Raw genomic sequence first — 15148 nt, forward strand, 5'->3', positions numbered from 1 at the left:
CAAGACTGTAAATCAACTGTACTTCGATAAAAAAGTATAGTCATAACTAGAGGCATTGAACAAGTTTCAGTAATGAAACTGGTAATATTTTTTAAAGGGAAGAGGCTTTGCTGACCGCAACGGAGAAGGAATAGGTGTGCTCCGAGTTCCACAGCATAGTTGGACAGCCCCATGATATCTGATGCGCACACTGGTGTCTGGGCTTTGCTGCTGGGCTGTTGTCTTGGCTTTCTCATTAACTTATCTGAGCCTCAGATTTCTCAGGTGCAAGCTCTGATGCTTTCTTGGGTCCTACTGGGGCAACATCAAACGTGATACCAATGCATTCTAAGACATGGCATTTACTGCCATGTCACCCTTCACAGATTTCTTCAAAGAGTCGCAGGTGGCTTTTGATCATCCCATTCGTTCTTTAATAGCTGAAAACAAACCAGCGCAAATCATTTCCCAACAAGTAAGTAAAATCCAAATTTGGAAGGGTAGTTTGTTACTCTTGTTTCTCTGGTTCCACAATAGGGCAATGCCAGCCATGTAAAGTAAACTCTCCTTAATCTCTGTGTTTAGACAGTTAGTAATTAGGATTTTGTCTAGCTCACTCTAGCCCATGATCCTCTGTAAGCGGGCAGATACCACACTAGGTTCTGAAGAACAGAGAACAGCAGACGTCAGGACTTTGCCCAGTTACTGTGTTCGGGGGTCGCGACTGTCACCACACCAACCACTCCTGGGAAAGCAGCAGGGGCCCAGGCTGCTTCTCCATGAAGTTCTCTCCTATAACTCTGAAGACATAATTTACCCCTCAAATCCACAGAGCTTAGCGTCATGGTCTGTGTTGGTCGATGTACTGTCAGAGCTTCATTACTCCATTTCTTTTCTCCTTGACTCTTGAGTTGGTAGTGTGGGGTTCAGGCAAGTTCAAGATAAAGTTGACTGAAGTAAAGGCAGTAAATCACCTGGGCTTTCTAGAATCCATTCACTGCAAATTCATTCACTGAACATCCAAATAGAGAATCAATTATAAAGTCTGTCTCCTTCTGCTGGCTGAAAAAGATGTAGGCAGCTTGCTTTCTTTGACCTTTACATGGAGACCAAGAAGAGTGTGTTAGTAAGAAGCATCTCTTTCTTGTAAATTCTGGTTCTTGGTTGCTTTGGGTTACCTGGTTGAGGTTTCTTGGAAAATAACTACTGTGTTCTAAAAGCATACATTCTGACCCAGTAACAATACTTCCGCTGCTTTGCTGAGATGAGGCATTTTGTTTAAAGTCTTTGTCGATGCTGATACGTTTTGATTTAGGGAGTCAGACATGGTGGCATGGAATGCACCCTTGAACAGTATGCATTGAAACCTAACTCTGGTTAGGCTATACTCTCCTGTGCTCGGATCTGGCCCCTGCTCTGGTTCCTACTTACAATGTACTACATTATAATAGCTTTTCCTAGCTTTTTGTCATTGGTCCTCCCACTTCTGTCTTCTGTTGACAGAGATACTCTTCTAACATACACCATCTGTCAACTCCATGCCCGAAACATCATGCTGGCTGCCATTCTATCATTAATACAATCTCCGCTCCTTGGGACAAGATTCAAAGACGTTCAAGATGTGGCCCAAACCTTTATACGCTCATCTGCAGTGGGTCACTCAGCTCACAACACCCTATCCATCCCTACCTTTGTCATTCTGACTTCCATTAATTTTGTTTTGCTTTATTTTGATTATCTTGGAGTTACTTTCTCCTGACTCAGTTCCTTCTCAGTTTGGCAAAAGCTCATTCATCCTTCAAATCCAATTCAAATGAAATCTCCCGGCTGGAGCTTTCCTACCATCATGTCTTCTGATTCAAGCAGCATAAAATATTATCTCCTTTGTGCTTTTGTTGCTCTTGATTTACACGTCTTCTGCAGCCCATATCACGTTGTGTTGACAGACAGGTCTGTCTCTTTGACTCAACTGTGAACTATTTTAGAAGAGAAGTCATATTCCATTCATATTTTATTGACACTCAGTCTATATACCCACTGCAGGTAAAGAATGCCTATGCTGCTGGTGCGCACATTTAAAAAGAAAATGAATGCATAAATAAATGTAAAAATTTTAATAGACTAATTGGATAACATCTTCACATAGTGTGATCTCAGAAATGCTTAGAGAGCTGGGTTCTGTTCTGTGTTCCATCTCAGCTTACTCAGGTGGCCTTCAGATGCCACTCCACATTCCTGGGTCTCATTTTCATGATGTGAAGACTGAGATCTACTAAAAGAAGTGGTTTTTTTTTTTTTTTTTTAATCTAATATTCTTCATTGGGAATAGAAAATTACGTGTGTGTGTGTGTGTGTGTGTGTGTGTGTATTAGCTGAATTCAGCTCTTCTGTATTTACATTTCAGAAGTAAACACAGTTTACAGATTATGATGGTTCTGTTTCTTAGTGGATCATTTGTAACCTGTCTCCAGCATACATATTAAGAAAACACATATCCTCCTAAGGGCTAAGTATAGTGGGGCATTAACATTCAGTCACAGCTGTGAGCTGAGCAACAAACCCTGTCTTGATGTACCAAATGCCTAATTAGTTGCTTCAAGAAGGAAGAGTTCTATTAATGTTCCTGTGTAAGAAAGGACCTATGGTATTTTTGATGGAAAGATTTTTTAACATCTTTTGATCTACTCCACTTTCATTTTTCTTTCCTCAGTGAGAGCAAGAAGGGTGCAATGATGAGAGGATTTCAAAGCGGAAATATGCTGGTCACTGAAATAGGGCCCAAAGTGACAGCGGCAACAACTACCCAAATGCCACACCCTTTCTTACCCCAGAACCACAGACTTTGGAATCAGTGTTATCTTGAAGGGAAAGTAGGTTCAGAGGTGATCTACCCCAAGACAAAGCATGATGGGGGAACAGAGATCATCTTCTTGGTCAGAGGCATTTCCACTAAAGTTTGGTTAAAAATTGTTTTTACTTGAATTGTTTAAAACACACACACACACACACACATACGGTCTGAGGAACAGGCTTTAAAAATTTTTGCCTTAACATAATCTCTGTTGCCGCACCTAGGACACATCCAAAAGACTACTGCATCCAATAACTACTGCAACAACAAATAAAAAAGCTACCTTTTCACAGAAAAAGAAAAGTTTTGGATTCAAGTTATTTATTTTGTTTAGTTCCAGCCAATGCTCCCCTAATAAATATGAGTCAGTTCTGGGCCCTCTTCTCATTTTGTTTTATGGAGATGGCCCATCTTCTCCTTCCCTAGCTGCTGTGACAAACTCCTGATATGTTATCTCCAACCCAAACTTCTCCTCTGGGCTCCAGGTTCCTATTTTCAAGGCTCTGCCTGACATTCCAACTTGAATGTCGTAAAGGTATGTCAAACACAACGTGTCCGAAACTGAATTTCCGACCTTCATTCTCAAACCTGGACCTTTTCCAGCATCCTAATTTCAGCAAATTGCCCCACCATCTGTCCATCTAAATAAGCTGAAACCTCTGAACTATGCTTGAAAACCCCCTCTGTCTCACCATTAATGACCAGTCTTGTACCTTGTTCTGTCCATTTTGCTTCCTAAATATTTCTAGATGTGTCACTGCTCCATCTCCACTGATACACTTAGTCTTGTCCACCTACTAAACACGACTAAACTGTTTCCAAGAAGACTATTCCCTTCTCGATCGTTTCCCACACAGTTCTGGACACATTGTCAACTCACAAGTGAATAATGGGTTGTTCATTTACATGTGGAAACTGTCGATGACAGGTTTTATACTACAATACGCATCAAGGCCATGGGAAAAATTAAACCACTCATTTTGAGGTAAAGAGGACAGGGTTTTACATTTTGCAGAGAAGCAAGAGTGAGAGGAGGGCTGACTCTGCCCTGCTTTAAGCCAGAGCCAGAAAGTGGCTGGATTCTGAGTCTCGTTCTCTTTCCATCACAGCACACTCCCTTCATAACAAGCTTCATCTGCTGCCCGGTCCTCAGCCGAGGAGCAGGGAAAGAATATGTAAACACCGTGTTGAAAATGTAACGCACGATGAATTCTAAAATGAATCCTCCACGGCAATCATGAAAAGCTGGTCTCGAATACCAAGCAGTGAGCAGGGGTTTCCTGTGGTGGCACAAAACCAGGTAAAGTATACAAGGCTGCAAGCTGGAAGGCCCTGTCCAGTCTTTGTTCTGCCACAAAATAGGCGTGTGACCTTGAGCGAGTCAGGGGCTATCCTGGAGCCTTCCCTGCTTCATTTGCAAAAAGAAGATACCAGTCCCTTATCTGCCTAACTCACAGGGTTATTGTGAGGATTATACTGAATGATGCCTATGAAAGTGTTTTAATTCTCTCATCTGAACTCCCGCAGTACTTTATATGTACGTCTTTTAGGAAATATCTTTTACTTCGTGTGGTATAGTAAAGAGATCACTGGACTAGAAACCTGCATTTAAATCCTGCTTCTAATATTTCCTAGTTGTGTAGCTTCTTAGGCAATGCTTTGGGGACATTCTCAATAGAGTCACACAAGCTCATTTGTAAAACAGAGATTATCATCCCTACCTTATCTGAGGATCAGATGGGCTAATGTTTGTGAAACTGATAAAGTTCTCTCTAAATGTGAATTGGGAAATACCTGTATTTCACTGATTGTTCACTTCCAACCCACACCATAGTTAGCACGTGGCACTAAATAACAAAAAGTTGAGTGCTTTCAGTGTACCAGGCAATGAGCAAGTGTTTTAGGCACTTTTTCTTAACTTTGTTTAATATTCATCACAACATTCCATGTCAGGTACTATCAGTATTCCACAAGTGGAAATGAAGGCACCAATAATTGCCCCAAGGCCACACAGCTAGTAAAATTCTGAGCCAGGACCGCAACCCAGGCCGTTCAATTTCACAGCCCCAAAGCCTTAACCTTGCGAATACACTGAGTCACACTCCATACGTAATTTTAGATTATTGAATGGAAGGTATAACGTTCTATGCACACATAAAAAGTTTGCTACTGTGTTTTATATACAGTAGATAAATGATGCAAATTAACTTTGCCATTGAATCAGAAAATTATCAGAAAGAAGCCTACAGAAGAAATCCATGTCATAAGTCTGAAACTATCAAGAAAGCCTGGGGGCTTCCCTGGTGGCGCAGTGGTTGGGAGTCCGCCTGCCAATGCAGGAGACGCGTGTTCATGCCCCGGTCCGGGAGGATCCTGCGTGCCGCGGAGCGGCTGGGCCCATGAGTCATGGACGCTGGGCCTGCGCGTCTGGAGCCTGTGCTCCGCAACGGGATAGGCCACAGCAGTGAGAGGCCCGCGTACCGCAAAAAAAGAAAAAAAAAAGCTTGGTTCTCTTCTAGATTAATCCACTAACTGCTGGAAACAAGCAAGTATAGGGATTGAGAACACCTGTTTTGGAGTCAGGCCTGCATTCAATCCTGGTTCTACCTCTTGCTAGCTATATAACAAAGGTGTAAACCTCTTTAAGCCTCATCTGGATAATGTTTTGCTGTAAGGATGAAATAAGATAATTTATATAAGATGCTTAGCCTGGTATCTGGCACAGCGAGTACTCAATAAACGCTTGCTCTCATTCTGGAAGCTTACTCTGTGGCCTTAGGGATGCAAATGACCCCTTCCCTTGGCATCAATCTCTAGATGTTTAAGTAGCAGGAAGTTGGGCTAGGATTCCGAAGATCACTTTCCATTCTAACGATTTTTAGGTACTAGTAGGAGACAGCTGGATATCTGCGAAGCAATTGCATCTCTGTGAATTCTGGCTTTCAGGTTCTAGAATTTATGCTGTCCTCTGACATATGAAATGAAAGCTCCTGAGGGGCTGCTTAAAAAATGTTAACTGTGGCACTTGCATTATTGACACCATTAACCAGTCAGACAGATTAATGATAATCTGAGCTAGAGTAATTTGCCTGACAAAGCCATTGCAAATCTGAGGCAAATGTTAAATCCACTACCTTTTAAAAAGCTATTGTGTTAAGGGTCTAAATAAACCTATATGAGCAAACAAGCATCACAGCTAATCGCTCAGAAACATATGGCATATATTCGTTCTAGCTGAGAGCCAGAAAACAGAAAATGAACAAAGATATTGGAATCAAATTTCAAAATCAACTTTTTGTTTCTCAACTTAAAAGTTTTTATTGAATTGCAGTCAGCTTTTCATCTTCCTCAGTAACGCAATTTGCTTTACTGGTTGAGGAAAAATCTATTAAGAATATCACATTTGTCTCTCTGCCACTTTTATCATATCAGTTCCAATCAGTAAACGTCTATAGAAATCAGGAGACTAGACACTTGGATACGGAATTATAAATAAGATCTAGTCTCAATCATTGGGGAGAGAAACACACATGTACTCAAACTAACACAAAACCAGATACAAGGTGCCACATGCTACAATAGGGATGTAATCAAAGTGAAGGGGGAGGATGAAGGAGAAACTGATGACTTCTGACCTGGAGGACCATGTAGAGTTTCACATGGTGATTGACATTTCAGTTGGAGCTTCAATTCAACAACTATTCTGTGAGTGTTTACTCTGGGTTAGGTACTGCTCTAGGTGCTGAGAATAGCTCAATGAATAAAAGTGATAAAAATATCCTTGCCCACATAATGCTTATATTCTGGTGGCGAGAAAGGGGATTCAGGAAACAATAACTAAAACGTAATAACGCAGTGGTGAAAAATAAGAATAAAAAAGGACGCTGGGAATGCTAGCAGTCAGGTAAAACCTCCAAGAGAAAGTACCATTTCTGCAAAGACTTAATGAAAGTTAGAGAATGATCCATGTGGATGTCTGAGGGAAGAAACATTCTAGGCAGACTGAAGAACTAGTACAAAGGTCTTGAGGAAAAAGGATTCTTGGTATATATAGGAAATACAGAGAAGCCAGTGAGACTGGAGAGGAGTGAGCAAATAAGAAAACAGTAAACACAGTAAGTGATGAAGTTGGGAAGGAGAAAAGGGGTCAGATCAGGAAGGATTTCTGATTATTCTCTGAATGAGACAGGAAGTCATTGGAGGGTTTTGAAGATGAGAATTGACACAATCTAACTTGTGTTAACTCCAGGTTAACTCCAGCTGGTATGGTAAGAACAGACTTGAGAGGTTATAGCAATAGTTCACATGAGACCTGATCGTAGTAAAAAAGAGGTAAGAAGTGGTAGGATTCCATCTATGTTTTATTTTCATTTATTTATTCGACTTCCTTTTTACTTTGGAAAATTTTAAGCAATACAAAATTAGACAGAATGATAGGATGAACCACTTTATTCCCACCACTCAGCTCGAATAAATCACAAAAGCCAGTCTTTTAGTATTATTTTGTAGCAAATATCAGGTATCCTATTGTATCAAGGATTCAGGAGATATTTTGACAGTACTGCCAAGATTTGATGGTGGATTTGATATAGAGTGTGAGAAAAAAAGAGGACCTAACAATGACTCCAAGGACTTTGGCCTGAGTAATGAGAAATATGCAGATTACACTGAGATGCAGGAACCTCTGGAATGATAAAGTTTTGGAAAGGGTTTGAGGCTGAAGGAAAATGGGTATTTAGTTTTGTTTTTAAGTTTTAGATGCTCATGATAAGTCAAAGTTGAGAAACCAAGCAGGAATTTGGATATATGATTCAGAATTGCAGGTAAAACGTCAGGGCCAGATATACGAATCTGGAAGACATCAACATAGTGACAGAATATAAAGTCACAAACTGGATGAAGCAAGATTTCCAAAGCCTGAGTCCTAGGGCAATTCAGTACAGGTCAGGGAGATTAGGAGTAAAAGAGCCTAAAAATGAGTGGCCAGAGGGACTGGAATAGAACCAGGAGAATGTATGTAATAGAATCCAAGGGAAGAGTATGTTTCATGAAAGGGAAAGTGATCGAATGTGACAAAATTTGCTAACTATCCAAGTAATGAGAGGACCAGGAATTGACTATTGGGTTTAGCAACATGGATGTCACCTGGTAAACCTCGATAAGAACAGTTTCAGTGAAATACTAGGGACAGAATCATAACTGGAATATGAGGTAAGGTATTGGAGTGAAGTTAGACAGCTCAAGGTATGTTGCTATAAAAGGGAATAGAATGAAGTGATAGGAAGAGAGAAATGGGATTGAGAGGGATGATTTGTTGAGATGGAAAATACAAATACATGCTTGTATGCTGATGGGCATGATACCCCGAGGTGGGAAACGTTGATGATGAGGAGAAACACTGGGCTGAAGCTTTGTTCTTTGGTTTTCAAGAAAGGATGGGAGGGCTTCCCTGGCGGCGCAGTGGTTGGGAGTCCGCCTGCCGATGCAGGGGACGCGGGTTCGTGCCCCGGTCCGGGAAGATCCCACATGATGCAGAGCGGCTCGGCCCGTGAGCCATGGCCGCTGAGCCTGCGCGTCCGGAGCCTGTGCTCCGCAACAGGAGAGGCCACAACAGTGAGAGGTCCGCATACCGCAAAAAAAAAAAAAAAGGATGGGATCTAGTGCATAAGTGAATGTTTGGCCCTGTTAAGAGCATGGGCAGTTCTTTTATAGCACTTTGAGGAAAGACAGATTATATGCTTAAAGACCCACTTAGGTAAATCAGATATGGAAGCTGGTACAACTTTTATTGTGATTGCTACTATTTTCCAGGAGATTAGAAGCAAGGTCAATTAAGAGTGAGGGAAAGAGGGAAGGTGTTGGAGATTTGAGAAGAGAGGAAAAGGTAGGAAATATCATTAGGATCATGTGTGAGAGAGGCTGACTGCTACGTGCGATGCAACCCCCAACACCATGAAGAGGCAACTTCAGATAAGTAGTTATGAATTTCAAGACTAGTCAGCAAAGCTACATATTTTCTTCCACGTATATTCAGCTACAAGAGTGCAAGAAAAGGTAGGTAGAAAATTACAGTTACTTGAGTTGATTTTGGCCAAGAAGTTAATATTAAATGAGACAGTAACAAGCAAAACATTGCTGTATGTCAGTCTTTATAATAATTGGCCATGCGGTTTTAGCTGTTTAACAAATGAAGGAAAACATGAAGGATGAGGGACAATGGAAATGCCACAGAATCAATGAATTGTAGGTCCCCATGGAATCAGAGTCTTAAACGGAAGGTAGGAAAATGAGAGGCTGAGATGAAAGTATGAGGTTTGAAATCGAGATCATGGAGAGGCTGCAGAGATTGGTGTTGACAAGGACCATGGTATGACCACAGGAATAACTATCCAAGAGGATATGGGGGAAGGATCCATGGGCTTGAAAGGTAACGAAGATATCAATAGATGAGTCAAGGATAAAATGGTTTTACTAGCAGGAAGCAGTGCGCAGCTTTGAAAATAAATGGTTCATAGAAAAAAAATGGAAACCATTGTTGTTAATTATTACTGTTACCACCATTACCTTTGGGCCTTATTTTCAGCCTCTCTTCCATACTGTCTTTGAACTCACACTATTCTGAGACCCTCTGCCTTTGTGCAGTGACTGCCTTGGATGCTTTACTTGAATTCTTTCAATTAGTTCTCACAGCAATTCCGACAGGTAGCATTCATCTTCCCTTTGTCCACCACAGCAGAGAGGTGTTCTTCCTGGTTTTTACATAATTAAATACACAAAACTCACATGTCTGATAAAATAGTAGTACCATTTCCAAACCCAGCCATTTGGACTTAAGTGGTATATATATATGTATATATATATATTTTTTTTTTTCTTTTTTTGGTAGGCGGGCCTCTCACTGTTGCGGCCTCTCCCGTTGCAGAGCACAGGCTCCGGACACGCAGGCTCAGCGGCCATGGCTCACGGGCCCAGCAGCTCCGTGGCATGTGGGATCTTCCTGGACCGGGGCACGAACCCGTGTCCCCTGCATCGGCAGGCGGACTCCCAACCACTGCGCCACCAGGGAAGCCCAAGTGGTATATTTTTAACCTTCATAGGTTATAGGAATCACACTCTACCTATATATAGATTGGAGATAGGCTTCCACTCAAGGGAGTTTGGTAGTTATTGTGTGCATGTCTTTACATAGAAATTTTATCATACTTAAATTTGAAACACTTTCACATTTTTAAGCAGTGAAGTCAGTGATCCAAACTGTATTTCAAAAAGATAGCTCGAGGAACTTCCCTGGTGGTCCAGTGGTAAAGAATCCACCTTCCAATGCAGGGGACGTGGGTTCGATCCCTGGTCAGGGAATTAGGATTCCACATGCTGCAGGGCAACTAAGCCCACGCACCACAACTACTCAGCTCACGTGCCTCAACTAGAGAGTCCGCGTGCTGCAACTAAGACCCGACGCAGACAAAAATAAATTAAATAAATAAATAAATAATAAATTTTTTTTAAAAAAGGAGACTTTAAAAAAAAAAAAAAGATAGCTCGAGACAGTGAGGCGGATGGATTAGAGGGTGAGAAGCTATTGTCAGAGATCAGGTAAGTGATGGTGAAGATGACAGAATACAGGGGCCATGGCTGAGCCGTGGCCGAGGTAGATCTGCCAGAACCTGATGACTAATGGCAGTGCTAACATTCAGGGAGGAATAAAGTATGACCTGGGGTTTGCTGCTTGGTCAACAGGATGGAAGGTACTAACATAAACCAAGAAACGTAAAGAAAAAGATATTTAAGGAGGAGACAGTGAGTATGGTTTCGGGCAGGGTGAATTTAAGGTGCCTCCAGGAAATCCATGTGGATACATGAAGACAAGGGGGCAAGAATCCTTACCTGTATTCACAGCTGCACGCAACGAACTTACGAGACTTCTCATAAGGACACAGAGTTAAACAGTGGTAGAGACTCCACTAAAACAAATGCCTGCTTCCTCAGCTAATGAATGATCTTAGGGAACATATGTATATTTCTTTCCTTTCATTTTAAAGTCAGGTCAAATTGTAAAAGAAAATAGAAACTTAAAGATATACTTTGCTGCTGTGAACTGGAAAGAAAAGCAGTTTGAGACGCAGCATGAGAGAAGCTGCAGTGTGCCATCCGATCATCACACTGCAGCGTTTTGAGCTAAATACCACTCCAGCCAGCCCAGGCTGTACTGCGCCTTTCAAATCCTGAAGGGTTCCTCCAGGTCATTACGTGCTTAAAGCACTCACAGGTTTGAGAGACTAGAAGCCTCACACTTGAATCCTGGCTCTGCCCCCCTCCCCGTCCCCATTGTTCTCAATAGGCACTGGAAGGCTTGTGACAGCCATCACATCTAGTCTCTTCTTCTCCAGAAGAAAGAATAGTGATAGTCAGGATCAGTGTGAGCTCAGCCTTGTCAACAACTAGGTCCCACCAGATTCGTCCTCTCTCTGTGTCTCTCTCTCTCCTTCACTCTCTCCCTTTCTTTCTCCTTCTCCCTCTCTACTTCCCCCATGCCACCATTATCACCCCCACCAAATATTCCATATATGGAGATGCATAAAACAGGTCATATTTCTTCTGGCTGGAAAACTTTACAGAAAATGAATGCTGTCCTCATTCAAGAATGAAAGAAGGGGACTTTCCTGGTGGCGCAGTGGTTAAGAATCCGCTTGCCAATGCAAGAGACACGGGTTCAAGCCCTGGTCTGGGAAGGTCCCACATGCTGTGGAGCAGCTAAGCCCGTGCACCACAACTACTGAACCTGTGCTCTAGAGCCTGTGAGCCATATCTACTGAGCCCGACTGCTGCAACTACCGAAGCCCGCACACCTAGAGCCCATGCTCCACAACAAGAGAAGCCACCGCAATGAGAACCCTGCGCACAGCAACAAAGAGTAGCCCCTGCTCGCCGCAACTAGAGAAAGGCCACACGCAGCAACGAAGACCCAACACAGCCAAAAATAAATAATAAAATAAAATAAATAATATTAACATAAAGAAAGGATGAAAGAAGAAGCTGCCACATCCCAGGAACCCCTGTGTACCACTGGATGTCCACTTTAGACTGGTTGTATATAAGAGGAGGTTTAAAATGGAAGAAAAGATGTGAAACTTGGAACTCAGCCAAGTCAACAGACAGCTATTTTGTAAAGATCCTAGTTGCCCTATTATCAAAATCCTCATCTACTGAAGGACATAATGATGCTGTTCCCTCCGCGTGTGAGAGGCATAGGTAGGTCTGCTGAGTACATTTGAAAACAGGTGTTCTTCTCTACAGAATCTTGGGATTTAGCAATATATTGTTTCTCTAGAGCAAATTCAGCTTTTACACGCTGATCTCTTTTATCACCTTTAATTGGCAATATAAAAAAACCCAAAAGTTGATGAGGAGAGAAACTTACAAAATGCTTAAAAAATAGAATGGGAAGGTCCATTAAGAAAGCTTCCTAGCTTTCTGATTCCTTCTAAGTGAGATGTTTACAGAATGGCTTTATGCTTTAATCTTACCAATCACATGGGCATTTGATAAATATTACAAAATTCCATTTCAAGCTGTATGGCAAACTAGATAGTATGTGGAAAAACCTTCTGTTACAGCACACCTACAATGCTGACAAAATTATTCAAAATCTCTTTTATTAAAAAAAAATTATCCAGGAATTTGCTGGCAGCAAAGTAAGAGAATTATCATAGTGGGAAAGCTGACTTGCGGGGCCGGTGTTTAACTGACAGTATTTGCCTTTCAAGAGGAGTCTGGAGCTAGCAGCTTTAGAAACTAACAGGAGAAGAGAACAAGAAACAAATCTGCAGGTGAAGTTGGGTACAAGGTCTGACTGGAGAACCTTGCCTACAGCCAGGATCCTGAAAGACCAAACTTCAGTGGATGAACTAGAAAGTGAAATTAGCCTCATGAGAGAATCGGTGAATACGTGCCAGTCTCAGTCTTAGCTCAGTTGGAACAACAAAAACGTCTCTAAAAATTGCTTACCACAAGTCTGCATTTATTAAGATGATATGTTAAAAATGGCAGAAAAACAAATGTTATCACACAATGGATTTTCTGATAACTAATAAAATATCAGTATGAGACCTGTATGGACCAAATATACCTTAGTGAAAATTTGGTTTAATGTGATCTCGTTTTGGTAAAGCAAATCCTCCCCTGAGAATGTACTTTAAACCTTGGCCTCAAAAATTCCCTCAGATAAATTTCTAAGGACTAGATTTAACAATCAAGAATCACTCAAACATGGGAAGAAGTAATCCCCCATGAGGAAGAGTCAGCAGAAAGACTGCAGATATGAGAGTGATCAAATAGAGAATATAAGTGTAATATATTTAATTAAATGGGGTGTCATACAGTTTATTCTTATAGATTGGAACTAACCAATATCTATCACAGACTTACAAATCAAACTTCAGAGCCTTAAAACTGTGAAACATCTTAAAGAAAAAATGATGAGAAAAAACCCCCCAAAACAAAAAAACAACAGTAGACTGTAATCTTGAAACGAGACGCATACAGCTCACTTTTACCTAGACAATAATGATATTAAGAACTTCTAGCAAATACTAGATATCCTTAAATGACCTTTGTAAATGTAACCTAATTTAATCCTAACAAAAACCTTCAAGGTAAGTACTATTATTTCCTCTTTATTAAAGAGTGAAGTAAGGTTTAGAGAAGTTATGTCATTTTCTTGAGATCACATGATGTCAGTGACAGAGCTGAGATGGCACCCTGCCACACTGGTTCTCCCACACTTGGTTCTATCAATACACAGCCCAATTCTGTTCTCTGCTTACCACTTTGAAACTCAAGGAAATTAAAAAAACAAACAAAAAACCCTGATATCATATATTTACATGCTTGTCTGTTTTTCAAGGAAGTTTTCTATCAATGATTGAATTTGATTCTGTACACAATCCTGCCTTAAAAAAAACCCACACAGGCAACAGAGACATGTTATCTCCGCTGAGTAATGAGTGAAGGGCACAGAGGAGAGATTTCCCACAGTCTCCAAAGTTCCTGCTCAAGACCTCCTGCTGCCATCACGCCAGAGTCTACATTTAAAGACCTGGTGGATTAGGCTGAATTTCATTGGTAGTACCTACCTGTTGTCACCTTCTCTGGAGTAAAAAACCGTGAAGGTCTGAATGTTCCCTTTTGCTTCTGCGGGTGGGCGCCAGCTGAGACGGACAAACCGACTGGAAACCAGGACAGGGACCACGTCTCTGGGAGCAGAAGGGAGGATGCTGGAGCTCGGGATAGCTAAGGAGGAAGGAGAGGAGGCTGTCAGAGGTGTTGGGACATGGGTAAGAAATGCACAGGAAGGCAAAGAAGACCCGTTAGCAAACATAGAATGGTACCTTCCCATAGATTCTAAAGGAAGGAACAAAAGACAAAGAAAAGAAACAGTAAGTGGAATCAAAGGTATTAGAGTGTATATGTTAATCCCAAACTCCTAATTTATCCCTCCTCCATGCCTACTATATATAAAATAGATAACCAACAAGGACCTACTGTATAGCATGGAGAACTATACTCAATATTTTGTAATAACCTATATGAGAAAAGAATCTGAAAAAGAATATATATATATATATCTATCTATATATATATCTGAATCAGTTTGCTGTACACCTGAAACTAACACAACATTGTAAACCAACTATACTTCAATTAAAAAAAAAAAAGGGGACTTCCCTGGTGGCGTAGTGGATAAGAATCTGCTTGTCAATGCAGGGGACACAGGTTTGGTCCCTGGTCTGGGAAGACTGCGCATACCGCAGAGCAACCAAACCCGTGTGCTAAAACTACTGAGCCTGTGCTCTAGAGCCTGCGAGCCATAACTACTGAGCCCGCATGCTGCAACTACTGAAGCCCACGCACCTAGAGCCCATGGTCTGCAACAAGAGAAGCCACTGCAATGAGAAGCCCGCGCACTGCAACGAAGAGTAGCCACTGCTCGTTGAAACTAGAGAAAGCCCACACACAGCAACAAAGACCCAACGCAGCCAAAAATAAATAAAATTAAATCTTTAAAATTAAAAAAAAAGATGTATTCGAATTTCTTGGGGTTTATAAAAGATTGGCAAATTAATAACATATGATTCTACTGCATACTTGTCCAGTTTCTATTACTAAAGGGATCCATGACAATAAGGAAAAATATTCTGTTAGGGCACGAAACAGGGAAACATAGACTTACAAGCTTTTTTTTTTTGCTGCACCGAGCTGCTTGCGGGATCTTAGTTCCCCGACCAGGGATCGAACCCAGGCCCAAGTCATTGAAAGCGC

General features: G+C 41.4%; 1 protein-coding gene across 1 annotated transcript in view; it reads right to left on the reverse strand.

Annotated features, from left to right (window-relative positions):
• DCC (DCC netrin 1 receptor) overlaps positions 1 to 15148 on the reverse strand; it is a 1166576-nt gene that overhangs the window by 359105 nt on the left and 792323 nt on the right. The window contains 1 exon segment of the mRNA XM_029216808.1: positions 13963 to 14119. Within this exon segment, the coding sequence (XP_029072641.1) occupies positions 13963 to 14119 (157 nt within the window).

The sequence above is a fragment of the Monodon monoceros genome, unplaced genomic scaffold (assembly GCF_005190385.1).
Source record: "Monodon monoceros isolate NGI ecotype Baffin Bay Population unplaced genomic scaffold, NGI_Narwhal_1 Super_Scaffold_1, whole genome shotgun sequence".
Lineage (NCBI taxonomy): Eukaryota > Metazoa > Chordata > Mammalia > Artiodactyla > Monodontidae > Monodon > Monodon monoceros.